This window comes from Rhinatrema bivittatum, chromosome 5, assembly GCF_901001135.1.
Source record: "Rhinatrema bivittatum chromosome 5, aRhiBiv1.1, whole genome shotgun sequence".
NCBI classification, from domain to species: domain Eukaryota; kingdom Metazoa; phylum Chordata; class Amphibia; order Gymnophiona; family Rhinatrematidae; genus Rhinatrema; species Rhinatrema bivittatum.
The window spans coordinates 100,482,349-100,501,716 of NC_042619.1; the positions used below are offsets into that span (position 1 = coordinate 100,482,349).

Sequence of the window (19,368 nt, forward strand, 5' to 3'; positions counted from 1 at the left end):
CTTAGAAAAGTTTCTGCTCTTCCCACTGATGGTTATAATGGGGGTTTTTTATCAGCACTAGTCACAGTAGTACTAATTATTCAGCTGTTTCACTCATAATTGAAGAATGATCTATTGACGAGTACGAGCCAGTGTATATTTAATGCAAACCATTTCTAGTTTCTCAGTAATGCTGTCATGATAAAAGAACCTGTTGCTTAACTGATGAGGGCCTGTTTCTCTTAATTGATTTTAATAAATGAAATAGTGCTTTCATCAGCTGTATGGCAGCTAGCTTTGGGAACCTAAGAGGTTCAGATTTTATTTTTAATACTGAAATTAGCTTTTTTAACTATAGCAAAATTTAAATAATGAATAGAGAAAAGGAGGACAAGAATCCTCCTTTAAGATGAGATAATTAAGTGGTGGGTTTTAAAGTATAGAACAAGATAAGTGGAAATAGGCTGCGCCACATACGCATAGGTCATCAAATAGGAGCAGTGCAGAATGCAGATTTAAAAGTTCATTCACCTTAAAATGTCAAAGTATAATCATAGATCCAAGGCAGTAATTTGTTTGAATATTTTGAAAGGTAATTTATTCATTCCTTTATGAATAAACTTTCACAAATTGCCTTGAAAATGCTGAGACCCCCGATATATACGTGTTTTGCCCACGCGCTACATCAGGAAGGATAGGATTTTCCATTCCTTTCCTAATCGTTACTAACATTCTGTTTGCCTTTTATAATCGCCACCACTCACTTAGCTGAGGACTTCAAAGTATTTTCCACAATGACTCCAAAATGCTTTTTGTGGGCGGTGACTCTCTCAATGTGGAACCCAGCAATGTGAACATTTCTACCTATGCATCCCAAATGTGTGACCTTGCATTTTTTAGCATTAAATCTTAGCTGCTAACTCAAGATTATTCCTCAAGCATCACTATACCTCGCCCCATGTTTTCTATACTTTTGCTATAATCCACAAAAATCTGTTTATTTTTATTTCATTTCTTTATTTTAGGTTTGTACATTTGTTTTAATTTGCTAGTGTTTATTTGTATATTTATGTGTTGTAATTTTTTATATTTTTATTTTACACTACCTTGGAGAGTCATTTTGTGTTGGGAAAGTGATTAAGAAATGTTTTAAATAATAAAATAAATAATAAAATAAAAGCCAAACCTTATCTGATAGTCTGTCTGCGACATTGCTTCTGAAAATGTTGAACAGGCTCAAGGATCAATCCATATGGTACAATTTCCCCAGAGTGAACTCCATTTACCACGGTTCTTTTTTCCCGCTCACTCAAACATTTTCAAACCCAGCCTCTTTAAGGCCTATACCAAAGGTGCTCAGCTTATAGGTGTCTTATAAAAAGTCACCTTCGTGGAACCATGTTAAAGGCCTCGAGGAGATTCAAGTATACTACATCTAGCGCTCTCCCTTGATCTAACTCTGTAGACACCCAATCAAAGAAATTGATTACCATAGACTCATCTCACAAAACTTGCCTCTGGTGAGACCATGCTGCCTTGCATCCTGTGTAAGTCATCTGATGCCAGAAACTGCACTGTCCTCTATTTTACCAGCAATTCTGTTCACTTCCTCACTCCTGAGGTTAGACTAACCAGCCTATAGTTCCCAGAATCCCAGCCTCCTCCCACATTCACCTTTCTCCAGTCCTTTGGAATGATTTCTGACTCTAAAGAAGAATTGAAAAGGTGAGACAGTGGACCTGCACATGTATAAAAAAAAGTATAAATAGGAGATCTGGGAGTGACAGAGCATGCCCATGATCAGGGCATTCACACTGGGCATTGTTCTCCAGAACTTATTTTCAGTTGTGAAATTTAGCACAGAAGAGTATATATAGAGCTCTCCTACTTTCCTGGTGGTGAAATGCATTTTTGTCCAGCAGAACGGGTGGCAGGATGTGGGTATTTCTAATTTTGATATACAGTGCAAATTCAAATACAGAGAGGGCTGGATTTTCAAAGGGTTACGCGCACTGGACCTATTTTCAAAAGGCCCGGCAACGCGTATATGTCCCGGGGCTTGCAAAAAGGGGCTGGGAGGGGGGGCAGGGGGCTTGGCCAGAGGCCTCCGCATGGCTTCTGTGCCAGGGATCGTGCGCCGGCAGTTGGCTGGCACGCGCAACTTACTTCAGCCCCAGGGCTGAAGTAAGTTTGGAAATAAAAGAAAAACAAAGAAAAAGGAAGGGGGGAAAGGGCGGGGGAGGTAGGGGAAGGGAAGGTGGGGTGGGGGGGATAGGGAAGATCTCTCCGAGGCTGCTCTGATTTCAGAGCAGCCTAGGAGGGAACAGGGGAAGGCAGTGCGGCTCGGCGCGTGTAAGGTGTACAATTGTGCACTCCCTTGCGCGCACCGACCCCTGATTTTATAACATGCGCACGCAGGTTTGAAAATCTACCCCTAAATTTGTATTTTTCTAAGCTCTTTTATGGAGATATAGTGAAGATGCTGCTAAGGGATTGCATTATATCATCTGTGTTATGGGAAGCCCTCCAAGATGGTACTCATGCACATCCGCTACTAAAACAGCAGAGACTCCGCTGCAGCTCAGCAGGATGGGCCAATGGGGGTGTTTTGATTTGTGACATAAAGTAGAAAGTTGAGTTGCTGAGAACATGCACAGAAATTCTATGTCATTTGAAACTTTTCCAGTGATTGGATTGTTCTTGTAACCAAATCTAGCTTGATAGTCTTCCGAGGTGCAACACCAATGACATGCAGATTGAAACAAGATAGGCTCTTCTTTCTGTAATGCTATAATTTGCATTAAGCAGGACAGAATAAGAGACTTTAAATAAATAGAAATATTCATACGGCATTTTACTATATCATTCTTCCAGGAATTACCCCTTTGACATTGTGACACTTCTGAATTTGGTGTTATTCAAGGCATCTGATACCAACCGAGAGGTTTATGAAATCTCCATGCAGCTCATGCAGGCACGTATCAGCTACACACTTTATTTATTTGTTTCTTGAACTATTTATTAAACTATTTATAAGTGAAAGAGTCCCTTGTTCTAGGCGGCTTACATCATAGCATTCATAGTCAACAAAAAAAGAGTATGCAAACAGAAACAAACCTGCTGAGAGCGACAAAACAGTGCCATACACCTCGCTTTACAGTGCTCAAAGTGAGGGGGTTCAACAATCCTGCTGGATAATAGACAGTACCACAGAGAATAAAAAATACAGCAGAGTAGGGCGATAACAGACCTGCTGAGGTAATAGCACAGAGTTGAAAGAGGGACTCTGCTTGCTATACATAATAAAACAAACTCCTACGCAGTCACCAATTATCCACCTGCAGTGCTCAGGTAAAGAAAGAAATGCTGGCCACCTCACATTGTCACTAAACGTTTGAATTAAAGTCCAAAAGCTTCCTTACTACCCACACGACCCTTAAGATTAGGAGCCCATGTAATCATTCCTGCCACCAATAAAAAAATTCAACACTTTACTAAAAATTGTGACAATAGCAATTTTCAGTTTATTTTTCTGTTTTTATCTATTTCACAAAAAACCCCCATGTAATTTGTTTTAAAGTTAAAGCAGCAGTTGTAGCTACTGTAGATTCTTCAAGCTATCAACTTGCTTATTTTTCAGCTCCATAGATTTCTTTTCGCTTATTCCCAGGTCTCCTAATGTCTTTTTTTTTCTATATTTCCTCACTTTTTTGGACTAAAAAACAGGTGCCTTTTGGTATGGCTACATATCTTTATTCAAAACACTTATTCCCTGAGGCCTTGCTTTAGCTGTTCATGCTTTATATGTATTCACATGTTGCCTGCTTAGAGTTTTAATATAGATCTGAGCCTCTACTCAGTGGTCACATAGTGGGAGTGGTTAAGTAAATGAAGCTTTCAAAAACTTTAGACAGTCTGCCGTAAAATACCAATCTGAACTTTGAAGGCAAGTCTTAAGGATCTTGTTTTATCTTAGCTGTCAGCTAGATTATCCCAAAATAATTTGCAAGTACTGTTTCAGGTATGCAACTTTTTAAGCAATCAAGGGCCCAATATTCAAAGCACGTTCAGTGCTATTTAGCCGGATAAGGGGACTTTTGCAGCTAAGTAGCAGCCGCTGAATATGCACTTACATTCAGTGACTGCCTCTTGGCCATTTAGGTCCCTTATACTGCAAAACGTTACATACACAAAAAGTAGGTATGTACTGGGCGGATCAAGTTAGCTGCATAAGTTTACATGCCCCATAGAGCAGATCTAAACTTAGCTGGGTAGACTTATCCAGCGAAGTGCACACATATATGCATATATTCAGCAGCTTTGCCGTGCCAATGAATATACCTCATAACTTAGCCAGATTAGTTCTAACCAGCTAAGGCCTAGATTTATCAATTTGCTGTAAATATCACGTGTGATAGAAAAAGGGGCATGTTTTATAGTACTTGCCTAATTATCACAATGTACTCTTTGCATAGGTATTACCTCAAAGTGTGTTAATGTTTTGCACTAATATCTGCAAAGTGCTCATTTTACCACTGAGGGGGGTGAGAGAGAGGATGTAAGGGTAGCATTCTAGTAAGCAGCTATTTATGCTACTATAGGAGGCCCACCTAGTAATTGGAGGTGAGGTTTAGGTAGTAGCGTAGGGGTTAGGGGGCCACTTTTACATGCAGATTGAGACGTACAAACAGAACAGTACACTCATGTGAAGATTTGATGTCCTTCGGAGTGAGGAAACTCACACAACGATGACATTTGTACAATGTTCTCTCAACCTAGCTTGATGGAGTCTCTACCTGGGTAACATTTATTTATTTATTTATTTAAAATTTTTATATACCGGCATTCATGATACAATCACATCATGCCGGTTTACATAGAACAGGGGTGTACAAAGAACAAATGAGTAACCTATTAGTGAGGAGGAAGCAGTTACAAATAACAAGGTACTAGAACTGGGAGTAGAGAAGAAAGGGAGAGGATAACATTAGATAAAGATATTTACATTAAATTAACATTTTTACAATGGGAGGTAGTTCAACAGGCTGCAAGGGTTAATCAGTGTCCGGGAATGCTTTTTTGAACAGCCAGGTCTTAAGTCTTTTCCTGAAGATTGGGAGGCTGGGTTCTTGTCTGAGGTCATCAAGCTAGATTGAGAGAACATTGTACAAATCTCTTTCCTCACTCCGAAGAATATCAAATTTTCACAAGAGTTTACTTTTCTGTTCGTACGTCTCACTCTGCATGTAAAAGTGGCCCCTAACCCCTACACTACTACCTAAACCTCACCTCGAGTTACCTAGGTGGGCCTCCTATAGTAGCATAAATAGCTGCTTACTATGGTTCCACCCCCAGAGGTTCTCTCTTTCTCTCTCTCTGTCTCTCTGACTCTCTCTCGCCCCTCATCTCAGGCCCTTCCCCATCCTAAAAATGCCCAAAATGGAATTTGCAAAAAAAAATCACAAATTGCATAACACATGATAATGCACAGCTTAATGCTATTGAAAAAAGTGTTATTTTCAGCAGTATCATACATTATGGCTTTGCAAAGCCAGTCCACTTTTTCAGAAATCCCGCCCCAACTCCTCCCCAATACCTCCCCTTTTAAAATTTTGCATCACACCATGGGTTATGGTGCTTATCGCGTGCATTAAGGCATTTTTCGCATGCGAAAACGCCATAACATGACTTGATAAATGACCCTGTAAGTTACATACACGGCCAGCTTTGAATATCTACCCCGAAGTTACCAGTAATGGTCAAGTTGCACGTGGAATTAATTGATTGTGATCTATCATAATTAAATCCTAAAAATAATTTAGCTCATACTTTATTTCTCCCATGTAGATTCTTGAGGCAAAGCTTTTTGTCTATTCAAAGAAAGTGGCTGAACAAAAACCCAGCAGTATTTTGTATGGTACGCATGGGGCGTTACCACCCCTGTACAGCGTATCCTTGATCTTGCTTTCCAATGAACTGGCAAGGATGTATCCTGAGCTCACCCTTCCGCTCTTTTCAGGTACCAACATTTATGATAAAACTAAATACTGTAACCAATTCTGTCTTGAATTTCTTGGAGAACCAATGAACTGTGGATGGCAAGCATGATACTCTGAGGCGTTAATGTAATAAAACCCATAGTAAAATGCAGGCTAATTTTCTCTATGGGTTTTTGTTTACTCACATGCAAAAAAAAAAAAAAAAAGTGGTACTGCAAGATGTGGTAAGCTAATGGCAAGCAAATGTATCCCTCTCTCTGGCCGAAGGTCCCTGATGCAGAGGCTACGGCAAAGTCCCAGAGCTGTCTTTACTCTCCCGGACTTCTAGCACACTCATGCAGCAAACTTCAGCCCTGGGGGCTGGGGTTCTCTGGTGCAGAGGAGGCCTGAGCCTCTGGGGTCCTAGATGCTGTGGTGGGGTAAACAGGCTGCACAGTCATTCTCACTCTTTGCCCAGTACTCACAGTGAGGGCATCTGCTGATCCAAAAGGGCACATTTGAAGTAAAGAGTCAAAAGTTGGTGTTCAAATAATAAAGGAGTATCCATGGTAGGATTCCCAAAATTATAAACAGGATGATAAAAATACAAATCAAAAATACACTTGTCTCTTTGTCCATAGTGCCTTTCAATGACCCTCCTGGTCCAAAATGCCTTCCCCAATAACACCCGAATTTTCGAAGCCCAGCATGTGTAAAATCCAGGAGATACGTGCATGGCTGGCCCATGCGTGCGCCGAGCTCATATTAAAAATAGCCAGGCCACCCGCGTATCTCCCAAATCGCGCAGAAGTGCCGGGTTTGATGAAAGGGCCAGGCCAGGGGAACAGGGTCTGGGTGGGGCGGAGGCCAGCTGGGACAGTGGCTATTAGGGAGGGAACTGGGAAAGGCCTACTTGCATCGCTGCACGTATTTTTGTAAAATACCCCCCTTGCTCATAGGAAGCGACATTTGCCCACACATGCGCGTGCGAATATTAAAGTCCGGTACGCATGTGCATGTGGGAATTGTATTTTATAACATGCGCACGCTGACACGCATATGTTATAAAATTATTGCATCCATTTGAGCATGTGCCAGGAACTGCGCACACATGCACACACACAATTTCGAAAATTGACCCCTCAGGGTAGGAAAGTTCTCTTCCAGTTTCAACATGAACCAGGGATGATGGAAAAAACTTTCTCCAGCACCAAAAATAGATGGAATTTCCAAAGAACTTCTCAAAATGCTCAAAAATCCAAATCTGTCTTTCACCTTGCTGTTAACTGAGTCCAAGATGCAAAAACAGTCCTTCCTGCCAGGGCATCCTCCTCTCAGTCAGGAACTGATCCAAAATATCAAAAATCTTCTCAAAAACTCTTAATCTCAAAAAACTCCTCCAGATGACTAGACCTTGAGGACCTTCTTAAAGTCTCTTCTCCAGCCCTGTGCAGAATGAGATCCTAGGATGATGTCCTTACTCTCTGCCACCAACCCTCCGGCTTCTGCAACCTTCCCTCTGACTGCTGCACGTGCTCAGTGGCAGTTTATACCCCTGAGACACACCCCAAAAGATGATGTCCCAAAAGCTGAGGAGATGCAAAAAGCCATCAACAAAAATCCCAAGATGACCACTGGGAAAATATTTGTGTGGGTTCTTAGCCCTGCTGCACAAATATGATATAATTTTAAAAAACCTGCATTGCTTCCAGTAGTTTGCAGTTTGCAATGCAGGTTTTTAGAGAATGGCGCGGGACATCCATTGTTCCTTCCATGTGACAGGAGCCGACCAATGGCACCGGTAGCCCCTGTCACATGGTAAGGGCAAAGGGCCACGGCGCCATTTTGTTTACTGGCAGCCGATGGCCCGAGAGTGGGAGATCGCTCCTGGGACCCCGCTGGACCACCAGGGACTTTAGGCAAGTTTTGGGGGGGGGTTGGGAGGGTGGGGGGTTCTAATTAACTAAATTTGAAGGGTTGGGGTGGATTGTTTTATTTTCGGCAAAAATTGCCGAGAAAAAAAAAAACTCAACCTGTTGGAAAACAAAGTTTTCCACAGGTTGCCCGACCCGGCAGAAAAAAACAAAGCACATCCTTAATTCATGTGTGCCACACTTGGGAAGAAAGTGTTATCTTGATACTTCTGTTGCAATTGCGATGGGAGGGAGTGCTAGTGGGCGCTCCCCATTGCGGGACAAGATCTGTGTGCCCTTGCAGTGAGGTGATCCATGTCTGGGAATGGAGCAATACCGAGCCCTGCTGACCTGCACGCCTCGGTGAGACCAACAACGCAATGTTGGGTCCTGAATGGTCCTCCGACCATTCCTAGCCCTTTCGGACCTGCCACTGGGTAACGGCAAGAAGATACAGGCACCGGCTTCGGTGGCGACTCCTGCTGCATGTAAAAGGCCCGGCGCAGCCCGCCTGCGAAGGTAAGAGTCTGCTCGCGGCCCTGTTGCGAGCAGGATCACAACAGCTTCCAGGAAGAAAGACAGGAGAATAGTGAACACTACAGGAAAGGTATGAGAATTGGGACTTTTAAATCTGCTAAATAATTGGGACTAAAATTCTATCCATTCCACAATGGTTAGAATCTACAAGTAAATTTGGAAATTGGGGAGAAGGTTTACACATTCTACAATCTGATTAATTGGAAAGGAAAAGGAGCTAAAGTACTAAAAAAAATGGCTTTATCAACTGAAAGTACTGTATTTGCTGGAAGTAGAAGGTCACAAATTTATTTGAAATTCTGATTGTATATCAATTGGACTTTTAACATCACAGAGCTCTAAAGAACTTTTCATTCAATTTTACCAAATTATCAGTAAAATTGAGTTGGAAACTAGCCCAGCTTCCATTGCTTATTGCTTCTGTCTTCTTAATTTGATCATCAGTGCTGTGTATAAGGGACATTAAAGAATAACTGGGAATAAACAATGTAAAAGGGCCTTGAAGTTAAGCTTCCCCACACAGGGAGTCCTGGACACTCAAAGGTGAATTTAACATCTTTGAAGATCTGTGTAAGTAGGGTCAGAGCTGAGTTGTGAGCGTTAGGTCTGTTATCTGGGTTTTCCCACCCAGAGGTTACATTTGCATTTCTTCCGGCTCTTTTCTCTCCAGCCATGCCCAGCATAGTAGCACATCATTGAAGGTGTTGCAGTGACTGGTTCTTCCGAAATTCAGGTTGGCATCAATGTACCAAGTCTGGCCATTATCACTACCAAGGATAATTCAATGAGCACTGCCTGCCATGAACATAGAAGCTGTTTTGGAGTGTAGGTTGAAGTGTTGGGTAGCCACGAAAGGCAAGAGAGGTCACTGCTGGACTTTCCATTACTGGAAAAGGGTGGCATTGCTGCAGCTTTAGTGCCAGCCATCCTGGACAGCCCCGTTCACAACCCATCATTGCATTCCATTTCTGCAGCCTGAACACAAAGCATTCTTGTTTGCTGCCTCCTCGTTTGCGTTTACTCCAGTCTGTTAACAGGAAAGCTTCACAGGACTCATCAGCTATCCTGATCACTCGTAGAGTTGGGTTCATGTCCCTCGCAGTGCATATAAAACCTATGGGGGCCATGCTTCAAGTTGGTGTAAAACTGCTGGGGCTGTAACGGGGCAAAGTGCTCCTGGGAACCAGGACCAGATGTCCCTCATCTCTTTCATGCTTACAATTTCTGAACTGACAGGTGCAATTCTGGCAGATAAAATTATCATTCTTATATTTGATAGTGATACCTATTTGTTGAAGGGCCTTTATATTGGCCATCTGTAGAAGCTGGATCTCTGCATGACAAATGCTTTCTCCAGCAGCTTCTTGACACGGTCCCTCACAAATATCCCTCTTCACATTTCTCCGACTCCAAGGGCTGCCTGGCTGTCACCTTATGGAATAATTGGAGGAGCCCAGAACTACCCCGTACCTTGTAGCCTTCCACCAGAAATATATGTAAGTCACCCCAAGCATTCCCACACGTCTCCAGAATCTGAAGTAAGTTTTACTCCATCCCTAACCCATGCATACATTTTATGGCGTTAAACAAATGCACACAGGCATTTGCAGGAAAATGCAAGATGGTGACAGGCAGCTAGGAAACTGAGCTCCTGATCCCGCAGTATACTTTTACCTTCTGTTTGTAATGGGTCAGAAAAGAAAGGGCAAACTGGTGACTCTGCTGCTCCACTTGCTTCTGTCCCACGTGGACCTATAGATGCCTGTGTTACCTGGTGTGCAGCGCCATTGACACAAGAGCAGTTGGGAAGTTCCAGGAGGGAAAGTTTACTCCCATCTCCCCCAGGCTTGATGGCATCTCTCAGTCTGATGGTTAGAACATCTCCAATCAACCTGACGGCTGCTAGGCTCCTCTCTTCGCAGCTGGGACAGTCGTTAACTGATGATGTCAATGTGATTCTGAGAGGAACAGTGCTGCTGCAACGACCAACATCCTGGCCGGCTCTTTCCTGCACCCTGACTCGGATGCATATGAGGAATAAATTGGAAGTGTTGATGACACCATTCCTGTGACTGGTCAGATTCCTGTTCAGGAGAGCTTCGGACTGGTGAGACTCAATGTATTTACCCTTGAGTCCATCTGGGAAGCCATAAAGAGTTTTGAGACCGCCATTATTTATCAGGTCTCAGCTTTAAATCAGAAGAATATGAATTTGGAATCTCATATTTTGGCCTTAGAAAATTCCAAGGATTGATATGGCTACATAGATCTGGAGGTTGATATTCAAAAGCCATTTAAAAGTTGTTAATTCAGTATTTTATAGCTAAAGGGAATGTTATAGAAGTTATGGTTTTATTGTTAAGCTTTCCTTTCAAAAGGTGTATGCTTTTGTGAAACACTGAAGTATGTCACTAGTGGAAATCCTGAACAGAGTCAACTTTTGGGTCAATTAAGTTAAGTTGTTAAATAAAACACTTTAATACTTTGTAATATTAGAATTTAATAAGGATAATGAATTGTTTTCATTCATAAAACACATCAAACTTTTCCTCATGTCTTATTTGCATTCATTAGTTATGTTTAACAGTAACTAAACCACTGTACCAATTTGACCAGTCCAAGTTGTTGGACAGACTTTTATTATATAAAATGTTATATTTCTGGTTCTAAATGCCTAGTCAAATCTTGAGAAATGCTTTCATCATACATTGCATTGTATGACCCACATCCTCGTTACTGTTGTGCTTATAAATGAATACATATCACATCTTCAGAGATGAGTAGAATCATATGTTGTGTTCAGGCTGCAGTACTACCCACCAAACTCCATTTCATCATGACATGCTGCTTCAGTCCTACTTATCTAAGTCCCATCTCGATGAAGTCTAGTCCTTGTTACTTTGCAAAGTACATTGGGCTAAAAGTTTGAAAACCAAGAACAGAGGACAACATAAAGTTAATCTGGCAACATAGAGACAATGAAGCTGATCACTTCATACAGTTATGTCATAAATCTCATCGAGAATATGTATTTTCCAAGAACAAGCAGGATGGCAGACTCACACATGGGTGACATAATCTGATGCAGCCTGGCATGGAAAACGTATGTCAAATTTTCTAGAACTTTGAGCCTCTCTCAGCATGCTCCAGCATGCAAATTACCACACTTCCATGCATGCAATATACCACACATCCATGCAGGGTCCCCTCAGTCTCTTCTTTTCTTTGCAGCCTAGTGTCATGCAGCGAATTAAGTGTTTCTCTTTTTCAGCTTCTTCAAAAAGTTTTGGCGTGTTTTCACTTTTTTTGATCGTACAGGATCGGGGTCCACCCGGTTCGCTCCTTTTGTCTTAGCCAGGGTTTTCGATGGTTTTGGTAAGTTTCATTTCACAGTTTGTCCCCCGAAGCAGCAGTGCGCTCTGGCTGTTGGCATTGATTTTGACATTGTGTTCCTTTTCTTTCACAACAGCATGTCCTCATCCAATTTGAAGCAGTGCCCTTGGTTCACAAGCACCATGTTTATTACAGATGCCAATGATAGATGTGTCCTTTGCTAGGGGCATTGCATAACATCCAGGGTTGTAACAAGTGCACCCAGATGACCACCAAAAGGGCGTAAGGTCCAGAACAACAAGATGGATCAGTTCTTCAGGCTGGCCAAGACTGATCCATTGGCATTGGCATTGAGGGACCTCTGAGCTGTACCAATGACCATGAGCCATCTACATTGGCAGTTCTGTTGGCATTGACAGCTTCCAGGGATGCCAGAGACAGGTCATTAATTGCCTCTTCCATGTTGAAGACATTGGATTCACCTTCAGCTTCAGCACTGGGGAAGGATCTATCTGAGCATTAAGAGAAGCTAAAGAAGCATTGGCATTGGTTTCCATCGATGCACAGTGCTGGGCACAGGAATGTACCAGCTTTAGCTGTGATGCCTCTGAAGTGACCTCATGGTGAGGAGCGCCAGTCCTCCATCGATCTCAGAGGTTTGCCATGGTCTCTACTGGTCCTGATGTCTGCCACCGATCCTTCTCATGGTTCTGAAGAGGATTTGGTCACGCCTTCTGGATCTTTGAGAGAGGAGATGAACAGTTGTGTGCAGCTGGCCATGGAGACGATCATGTGAGGCCTCAGTGTTGGGGTACTGATGGCATTGGGCTGGCACGGTCCTTCCTCAAGCCACTGCTTGAATCCCAACACACGTTCATTGACATTCTCCCAGTTCTGTCACCAGTGTTGATATCTGGGGCAGTGTCGACGCCCAGCGGGGCATCGGGGCAGCCACTGACTGATCTGGTGGTCATCCTTGGTACCTCAGGGGACGAAGCTTCCCCATTGATGGGGGAGGCCTTGGGGTCTGGGTCACCAAGGCCAGTTAAGTCAGTTCCCATATCGCTGGCCAGGGACAGAGCACCTCGGGACCCGTCCCCTATATATGAAAGTGAAGATGAGGGCCCTTACAACCTCTGGGGGATGACTCTTCTGATGTTATGGACACATTGGATGGCCTCCCCTCAGAACAGTCTTCTTCTGACGACAGAAGGAAATCTTCTCTAGAAAACCTCTCCTTCGCAGGCTGCATCAGGTTGATAGTGGAGGCCATCCCATTTCAGTTACAGATGGAAGAAGATACCTAGCACAAATTGCTGGATATTCTCCAGTACGTGGAGCCTCCTAAGGAAATCATGGCAGTCCCAGTGCATGAAATCCTTTTGGAGTTACTGATGAGGATGTGGGAACACCCTCTCTCAGTGCCTCCCATTAATAAGAAGGCGGATACGATCTATTTTAACCGGAAGGCTCTCTAATTCGACAAGCGTGAGCTGTCATACCAATCAGTTGTGGTCAAATCCGCTCTCAAGAAGGTCAAGTGCACTCGGACCCATTCCTCGACATCCTGGGGAGGGATCAGAGGGCCATGGATGCTCTTGGGAGAAAGGTGTTTCGGGGCTGTATGCTTATCGCCTGCATAGCAGTCTGTCAGCTCTACATGGGCCAGTGTATGTGGGACATCCTGAAGCAGGTGCAGGAAGCGGCAGAGCAGCTGTTTCAACAGCAGCACAAGTTCTCCAGTTGCTGGTGCACAAGATTCTGGAGTGCAGGAAACACAGGGTGAGGTCAACCCATGATGTTTTCGAGATATAATCGAGAGTCTCTGCAGCAGGGATCATCGCCCGTAGACTCACCTGGCTGCAGGCATTGGATTTCCATCAGGAGGTACAGGAGTGACTCGCTAATGTGACGGGCACAGGAAAGAATCTCTTCAGAGATAAGGTGAAGGACTCGGTGGCTCAGCCATGCGACACTCCAGCATCTCTCCACTGGCACTCAGGTCCCAATCTCCTCATCCAAGAAGCCTTTGAGGTCTGACCACAGAAAGTCTTTGTTCCACCCGAGAAGATATTATCCTCCACCTCCTAGGTCCTGTCACAACAACAGGCCCCTCGTAGCCATCCGAGGCAACAGAGGACCCCAAATCCACAGCCAGTGCCTCATTCAACTCCTGGGAAGGGGTTTTGACTGGATTGCAGGGAGTATAGCCTAGTCAGCCGTACCCATGGCGATGGATCTACAGGTCAGGAGCAGGCTGGGATTCTACGTGAACTGGTGGTCCAGAGTAACCTCAGACCAGTGAGTTCTCACCATCATTTGTAGCGGGTACAAGTTAAACTTATTGAGTGCCCTGCCAAATTGCCCCTGGTAGAGCATCAAGATGTGCTTTTAGCTAAGGTAGTCAAGCCCATTCCACGAAGGAAAAGAGGACAAGGATTTTACTCTCGGTATTTCCTGATTCCAAAGAAAACAGGAGAACTCCATTCCATTCTAGACCTAAGGGCCTTGAACAAGTTTCTCAAGAGAGAAATATTCAACATGGTTTCCCTGAGCATCTTAATCCCCTTCCTGCAAATAGGGGACCTCCTATGCTCCCTCGATCTGAAGGATGCAACACTCACATCAAGATCTTACTCAGCCACTGGAAGTATCTCAGATTCGTGGTGGGAAAACAGCACTTCCGGTATCGTGTTCTGCCATTTGGGATAGCATCAGCCCTACATGTCTTTACGAAATGCCTAACCATGGTGGCAGTGCAACTTTGCAGATTGGGAGTCCATATTTTCCCTTATCTGGATGATTGGCTGGACAAGAGCATTTTTCGATCAGAGGCCGAAGAGTCCATGCCTCGACCATCTGGTGCTGGAGTTATTGGAGTTTATCATCTACCCCAAGTCCCATCTCAATTGGACTTCATTGGAAGTCTTCTAAACATAGCTCAGGCCAAGGCCTTCCTGCCCCGGCAACGGGCCATCAGTTTGATGGCCATTGCAGCAGAGATTCAGGAGAGCCAGCCAGGTATCTGCGTGGCACATGTTGAGGCTGCTGGGCCACATGGCTGCAATGATACATGTCACTTCCTTGGCACATCTGTTCACACGGACAGCCCAATGGACCCTAAACTCCAATGGTGCCAGGCCACTCAGGATCTACTGGATTGCATCTGAGTCATTCCGCCTCTCCAGGACTCTCTCTTGGTAGCAGAAAATTTCCAAAGTCCTCGGGTCCAAATTATGCTAACCATGGATGTATCCACCCTAGGCTGGGGAGCTCATGTCGATGGGCTCAGCACCCAAGGTCTGTGGTCTGCCTAGCAATGACTTTCTCAAATTAATTTTCTGGAGCTTGAGATGATCTGGTATACACGGTGGGCTTTCAGTGTTTGGCTGTCTAACAAAATTGTGCTCATACAGATCGACAATCAAGTGAAAATGTGGAATGTCAGCAAACAAGGGGGGTACAGGATCATACCTCCTTTGTCAAGAAGTGGTCCAGATATGGTCATGGGCCTCTCCCATGGGCCTCGTTCTGGGCAGAATGGAGAATGCGATTGCGGACAGACTGAGTCACTCTTTCTAACCCCCACTTGCAAATCAGATCTTTCGCATTTGGGGATGCCTAGATGTGGATCTATTTGCAGCATCTTGGAAGAGGAAGGTTCCTCAGTTCTACTCCCGGTACAGGACACATGGCAAAGCAACCTCAGATGCTTTTACCTCTATTGGAGCGAAGCTTTCCTGTAGGTGTAACTTCCAGTTCCACTGGTGATGAAGGCTTTGTGATGCTTTGCAAGGACAAAGGAACCATGATACTCATAGTCCCACACTGGCTGAGACAAGTTTGATTTCCACTCCTCTGGGAGATATCCATCCAGAAACTGATCAGACTGTGGACTTCTCCACATCTCATTCCCCTGGATCGGGGGGACTTTGTGCCATCCTAACCTTCAGGCCAAGTTGCTCACAGCCTGTATGTTGAGAGGCTGATACTGCAACCACTCGATCTCACCAGAAAGTATGTCTCTGATTATTGTAGCTTCCAGTATTTTGAACAAAAACCCTTCCACTAGAAAGTCATATGGACCGAAGTGGAGGAGGTTTTCTAGGTGATGTGAGCAAAAGGCCCTAGATCCTTTCTCCTACTCACCATAAAAACTGCTTCACTACCTTCTGCACCTTTCAGAAGCTGAGACCAACTCTGTTAGAGTTCATTTGAGTGTGATTGGCACACATCGCCATTGTGTAGAGGGTAAGCACAGCCTATGGTTGTATGTTTTATGCAAAGTTTGCTTCAGTTGAAGCCTCCCCTAAGGCCTCCTGCTGAGTCTTGGGACCTCAGCGTTGTATTGGTTCAGCTAATAAAAGCTTCTTTTGAGCCACTGCGCTTCTGTGACCTGAAGTACCTGACCTGGAAGGTCATATTTTTGGTGGCAGTCACTTCAGCATGCAAGGTTAGTGAGCTCCAGGCTTTAGTGACTTATCTACCTTACACTAAATTTTTTCATCGTAGGGTGGTCTTATTTATGAACCCTAAGTTCCTGCCTAAGGTGGTGTCTGCCTTCCATCTTAACCAGTCCATTGTCCTGCCAACATTATTTCCCAGGCCCCATTCACACCAAGGTGAGTAAGCCCTGCACAGTTTGCACTGCAAAATGGCCTTGGCCTTCTGTATGGAGTGGACAGAAACCCCTAAAACAGTCCACCCTTCTTTTTGTTTCTTTTGACCAAAACAAGTTGGAGATCACTGTTCCCAAGCAGACACTTCCCAATTGGCTAGCAGACTGCATCTTCTTCTGTTATGCCCAGGCGAGATTGCATGTTGGGGGCCACGACAAGTCTCACTCTGTTCGAATCATGACAGCATCGGTGCCCACTTGTGAGCCCCATGGAGATCTGCAGAGTTGCGATGTGGAGTTCCATACACTCATTTACATCTTATTACTGTGTGGATAGGGATGGCTGACGCAACAGCAGGTTTGGTCAATCTGCCCTTCGGAACCTGTTTGAGTTGTAGAACCCAACTGTGTTCCCTCCTAGGGCCTGTTTTTTCTGTTCAAGCTGCCCCCTCCTCTTACCAACAAAATTTGTTGTTATTGTGCTCATTGGCACTGTGTTTTGTTGGTCCCCTTTTTTGTTAGGGGGCTGCCTATATGTAGGAATTCACTCAAGTGTGAGGACTACCATCCTGCCTGTCCTTGGAGAAAGCAGAGTTGCTTACCTATTACAGGTGCTCTCCAAGGACAAAACCTACCCCCCACCTCCCACAGAGTTGGGTTTCCACTTTGTGGGTTTTAGTCTTATTATTTTATTATGAATTCTATGTTATAAGACTGAAGGGGACCCCATGCGGATGTGTGGTATTCTGCATGCTTGGAGAGACTCAGTCAAAGTTCTAGAAACTTCGACATAAGTTTTTCATGCCTGGCTCCATTGGATGATGTCACCTATGTATGAGAATTGACATCCTGCTGTCCTCGGAGAACACCTGTTACAGGTAAGCAATTCTGCTTTACCTTATCATAAATCAAGTGCAAATGTTTTGCAGTTGTCTGTAAAATTGTGTTCTCTCCAAGTTCAGTGAAATGCTGAATTACCATTCCCCTACACAAAGCAACATTATTGTCAAGATATAGGAACTTGAAAACATGCAACCAGCTGAGTGATCCGATTGGCTGGATGTTCTGTGTTCCTTAATCTGTAAGGGACTACTGCCCTTCATTCGAGCTGTAATCATGCAGGGGTTTGATATTAACATTATAGCTGCGTGTGGCCAGGCTTTGCCTGCCATTCATATTTTGCCCTGTATTCATCTAAGGGTTTTACATGTTTGGAATCCTCCCCCTGCTAATTCTCCATCTTTTTGTAGGATGCGTCTCAGAGATATAAATTTCCCCCTGAGCATGTGATCTTGTTTATTACCTGTCCCCCAACCAGAGTGATCCAGAGAGGACTATCTACTTTCCTGGTAGATGGTGCCCAAAGAAAGTGGAGATTTGGAGACTGAAGTTTTGGGAGTTGTTTTTTTTGAAGTTTTGGATTACAAAGCAGTTTCCTGAGAGAAGGGCAAACCCCTGGCATCTTGAAGGACTGGATTCCGGATCTTTTGTCTTTTGTAGCAGTAATGAAGAGCTTTCATCGCAGGCAGGAGGAGGGAAGGCAAAGAGGGCAAAGAGGGTTTGTCCTCCCGAGCCTCTTCCTTTTATTGTACATTCATACAAAGGCAGATGATGTGTCATTACATGATTGGCTACTTTCCCATAGCAACAGAAGAGTCATTACACCATTGGCTTTGGCTCAGGGGGTGTGCACGGATCATATCATTGGCTGCTGAAATCTATACCTCCTGACTTTGTCCTGCCTCTGACTAGGGAACACCCAGCCCTTCTTTCAGGCTAACAGGATTAATTATAGGCCAGAGAAATACATGAAGTCAGGTATCCTCTCCTAGGCAGAGGGGCTTAAGCACAAGTGATGCTTTTATTCAGGCAAATGTCAGGGAGAAGGGAAGTTAGTGTTTAACCCTGATGAAATGGCTTGCTGGCAAGCGCATATTTCCCACATCTCACCCTTTTTGTTTTTGTTTAGGGCAGCACAGTAAAGCTTTAGACCCTAACTGAAATCTGTTATGTCTTGGTATGGGCTGGAAATAGGGGAAGAGGGATTATGGAGAGAAGAAAGCTATAATTCGACGTGGTGTGCCAGCTGTCGATGAGCTTCTGAATCTCCATATCACCCAGAGCTGGTGCAGGTGGTGTGCCAACTCTGCAGGGCTCCGGATTCCCTATTAGGCATCTTACAAGACATCTTTGTATCCGGGCTGAGAGCAAGGTTTCAATATGGATATGAGGGTTGGGTATGCACTGAATACAGCATCACAGGCAAACAATTAAGATAATTACAGTAATTATAATAGAAATCACCCCTTTTGAGACCAGAAATATCAGGGAGTCAGGACCATAGCCAGTCCCATGGAGAAGTAGGTATTCTGTCTGAAAATGGTGCATCAGCAACCATGGTTTCTATCTGCTCTGTGGTATGTGTGAGGTTTGCTTTATAAACTGATATGTACACACAGCAATGAGATCCAATTAATGCACAAACACCACCCTTTAAGGCTAAAATGTTGTCTAAGGTTAAAGCTAAAATAGTGTCTAAGGTATAGCTGTTCTGTAATGCTACTTCTCTAATCTGAGAAACTTCTGTTGTGAGTAGTTTTAATGCATGAACTGTCTGATTAAATATGGCAGTCGTCCAGTTAGCTAGGATGTGTAAGTCTCTGTAATTTATAGCTGTCCCCATTGGAGGAAACAGGCTTCTAGCTATCTGAGTTTCTGTATACTTTTCTATGGGATTATTTATCGCCTCCCTTTTGTTACGGAGCCTTGCTTTGGGTAAATTTTTGACTGCATAGTATGAGGGGAGGATGTAGCCTAAAGTGCATCTGTCTTTCCATCTTGGGGAAATGTACATATATGCTCTACGCCCACATAACATCCATATGTTTCCTAACAGATTAGTGGACATGTCATTGGTTATCATTTGGGCTATATAACTACAAAAGGTAAATCCTTCATCCCCTCTATACTTTCTGTACTTGCTTGGGTCTCCCACTGCACATCCTGAAAT

The 19,368-nt window shown here is 44.0% G+C and overlaps 1 protein-coding gene across 1 annotated transcript in view; it reads left to right on the top strand.

Moving 5' to 3' along the window:
- FRY (FRY microtubule binding protein) overlaps window positions 1–19,368 on the top strand; it is a 496,652-nt gene that overhangs the window by 273,103 nt on the left and 204,181 nt on the right. The window contains exons 30-31 of the mRNA XM_029602654.1: window positions 2,854–2,953; window positions 5,827–5,998. Coding sequence (XP_029458514.1) covers window positions 2,854–2,953; window positions 5,827–5,998 — 272 coding nt within the window. The remainder of the gene's footprint in view (window positions 1–2,853; window positions 2,954–5,826; window positions 5,999–19,368) is intronic.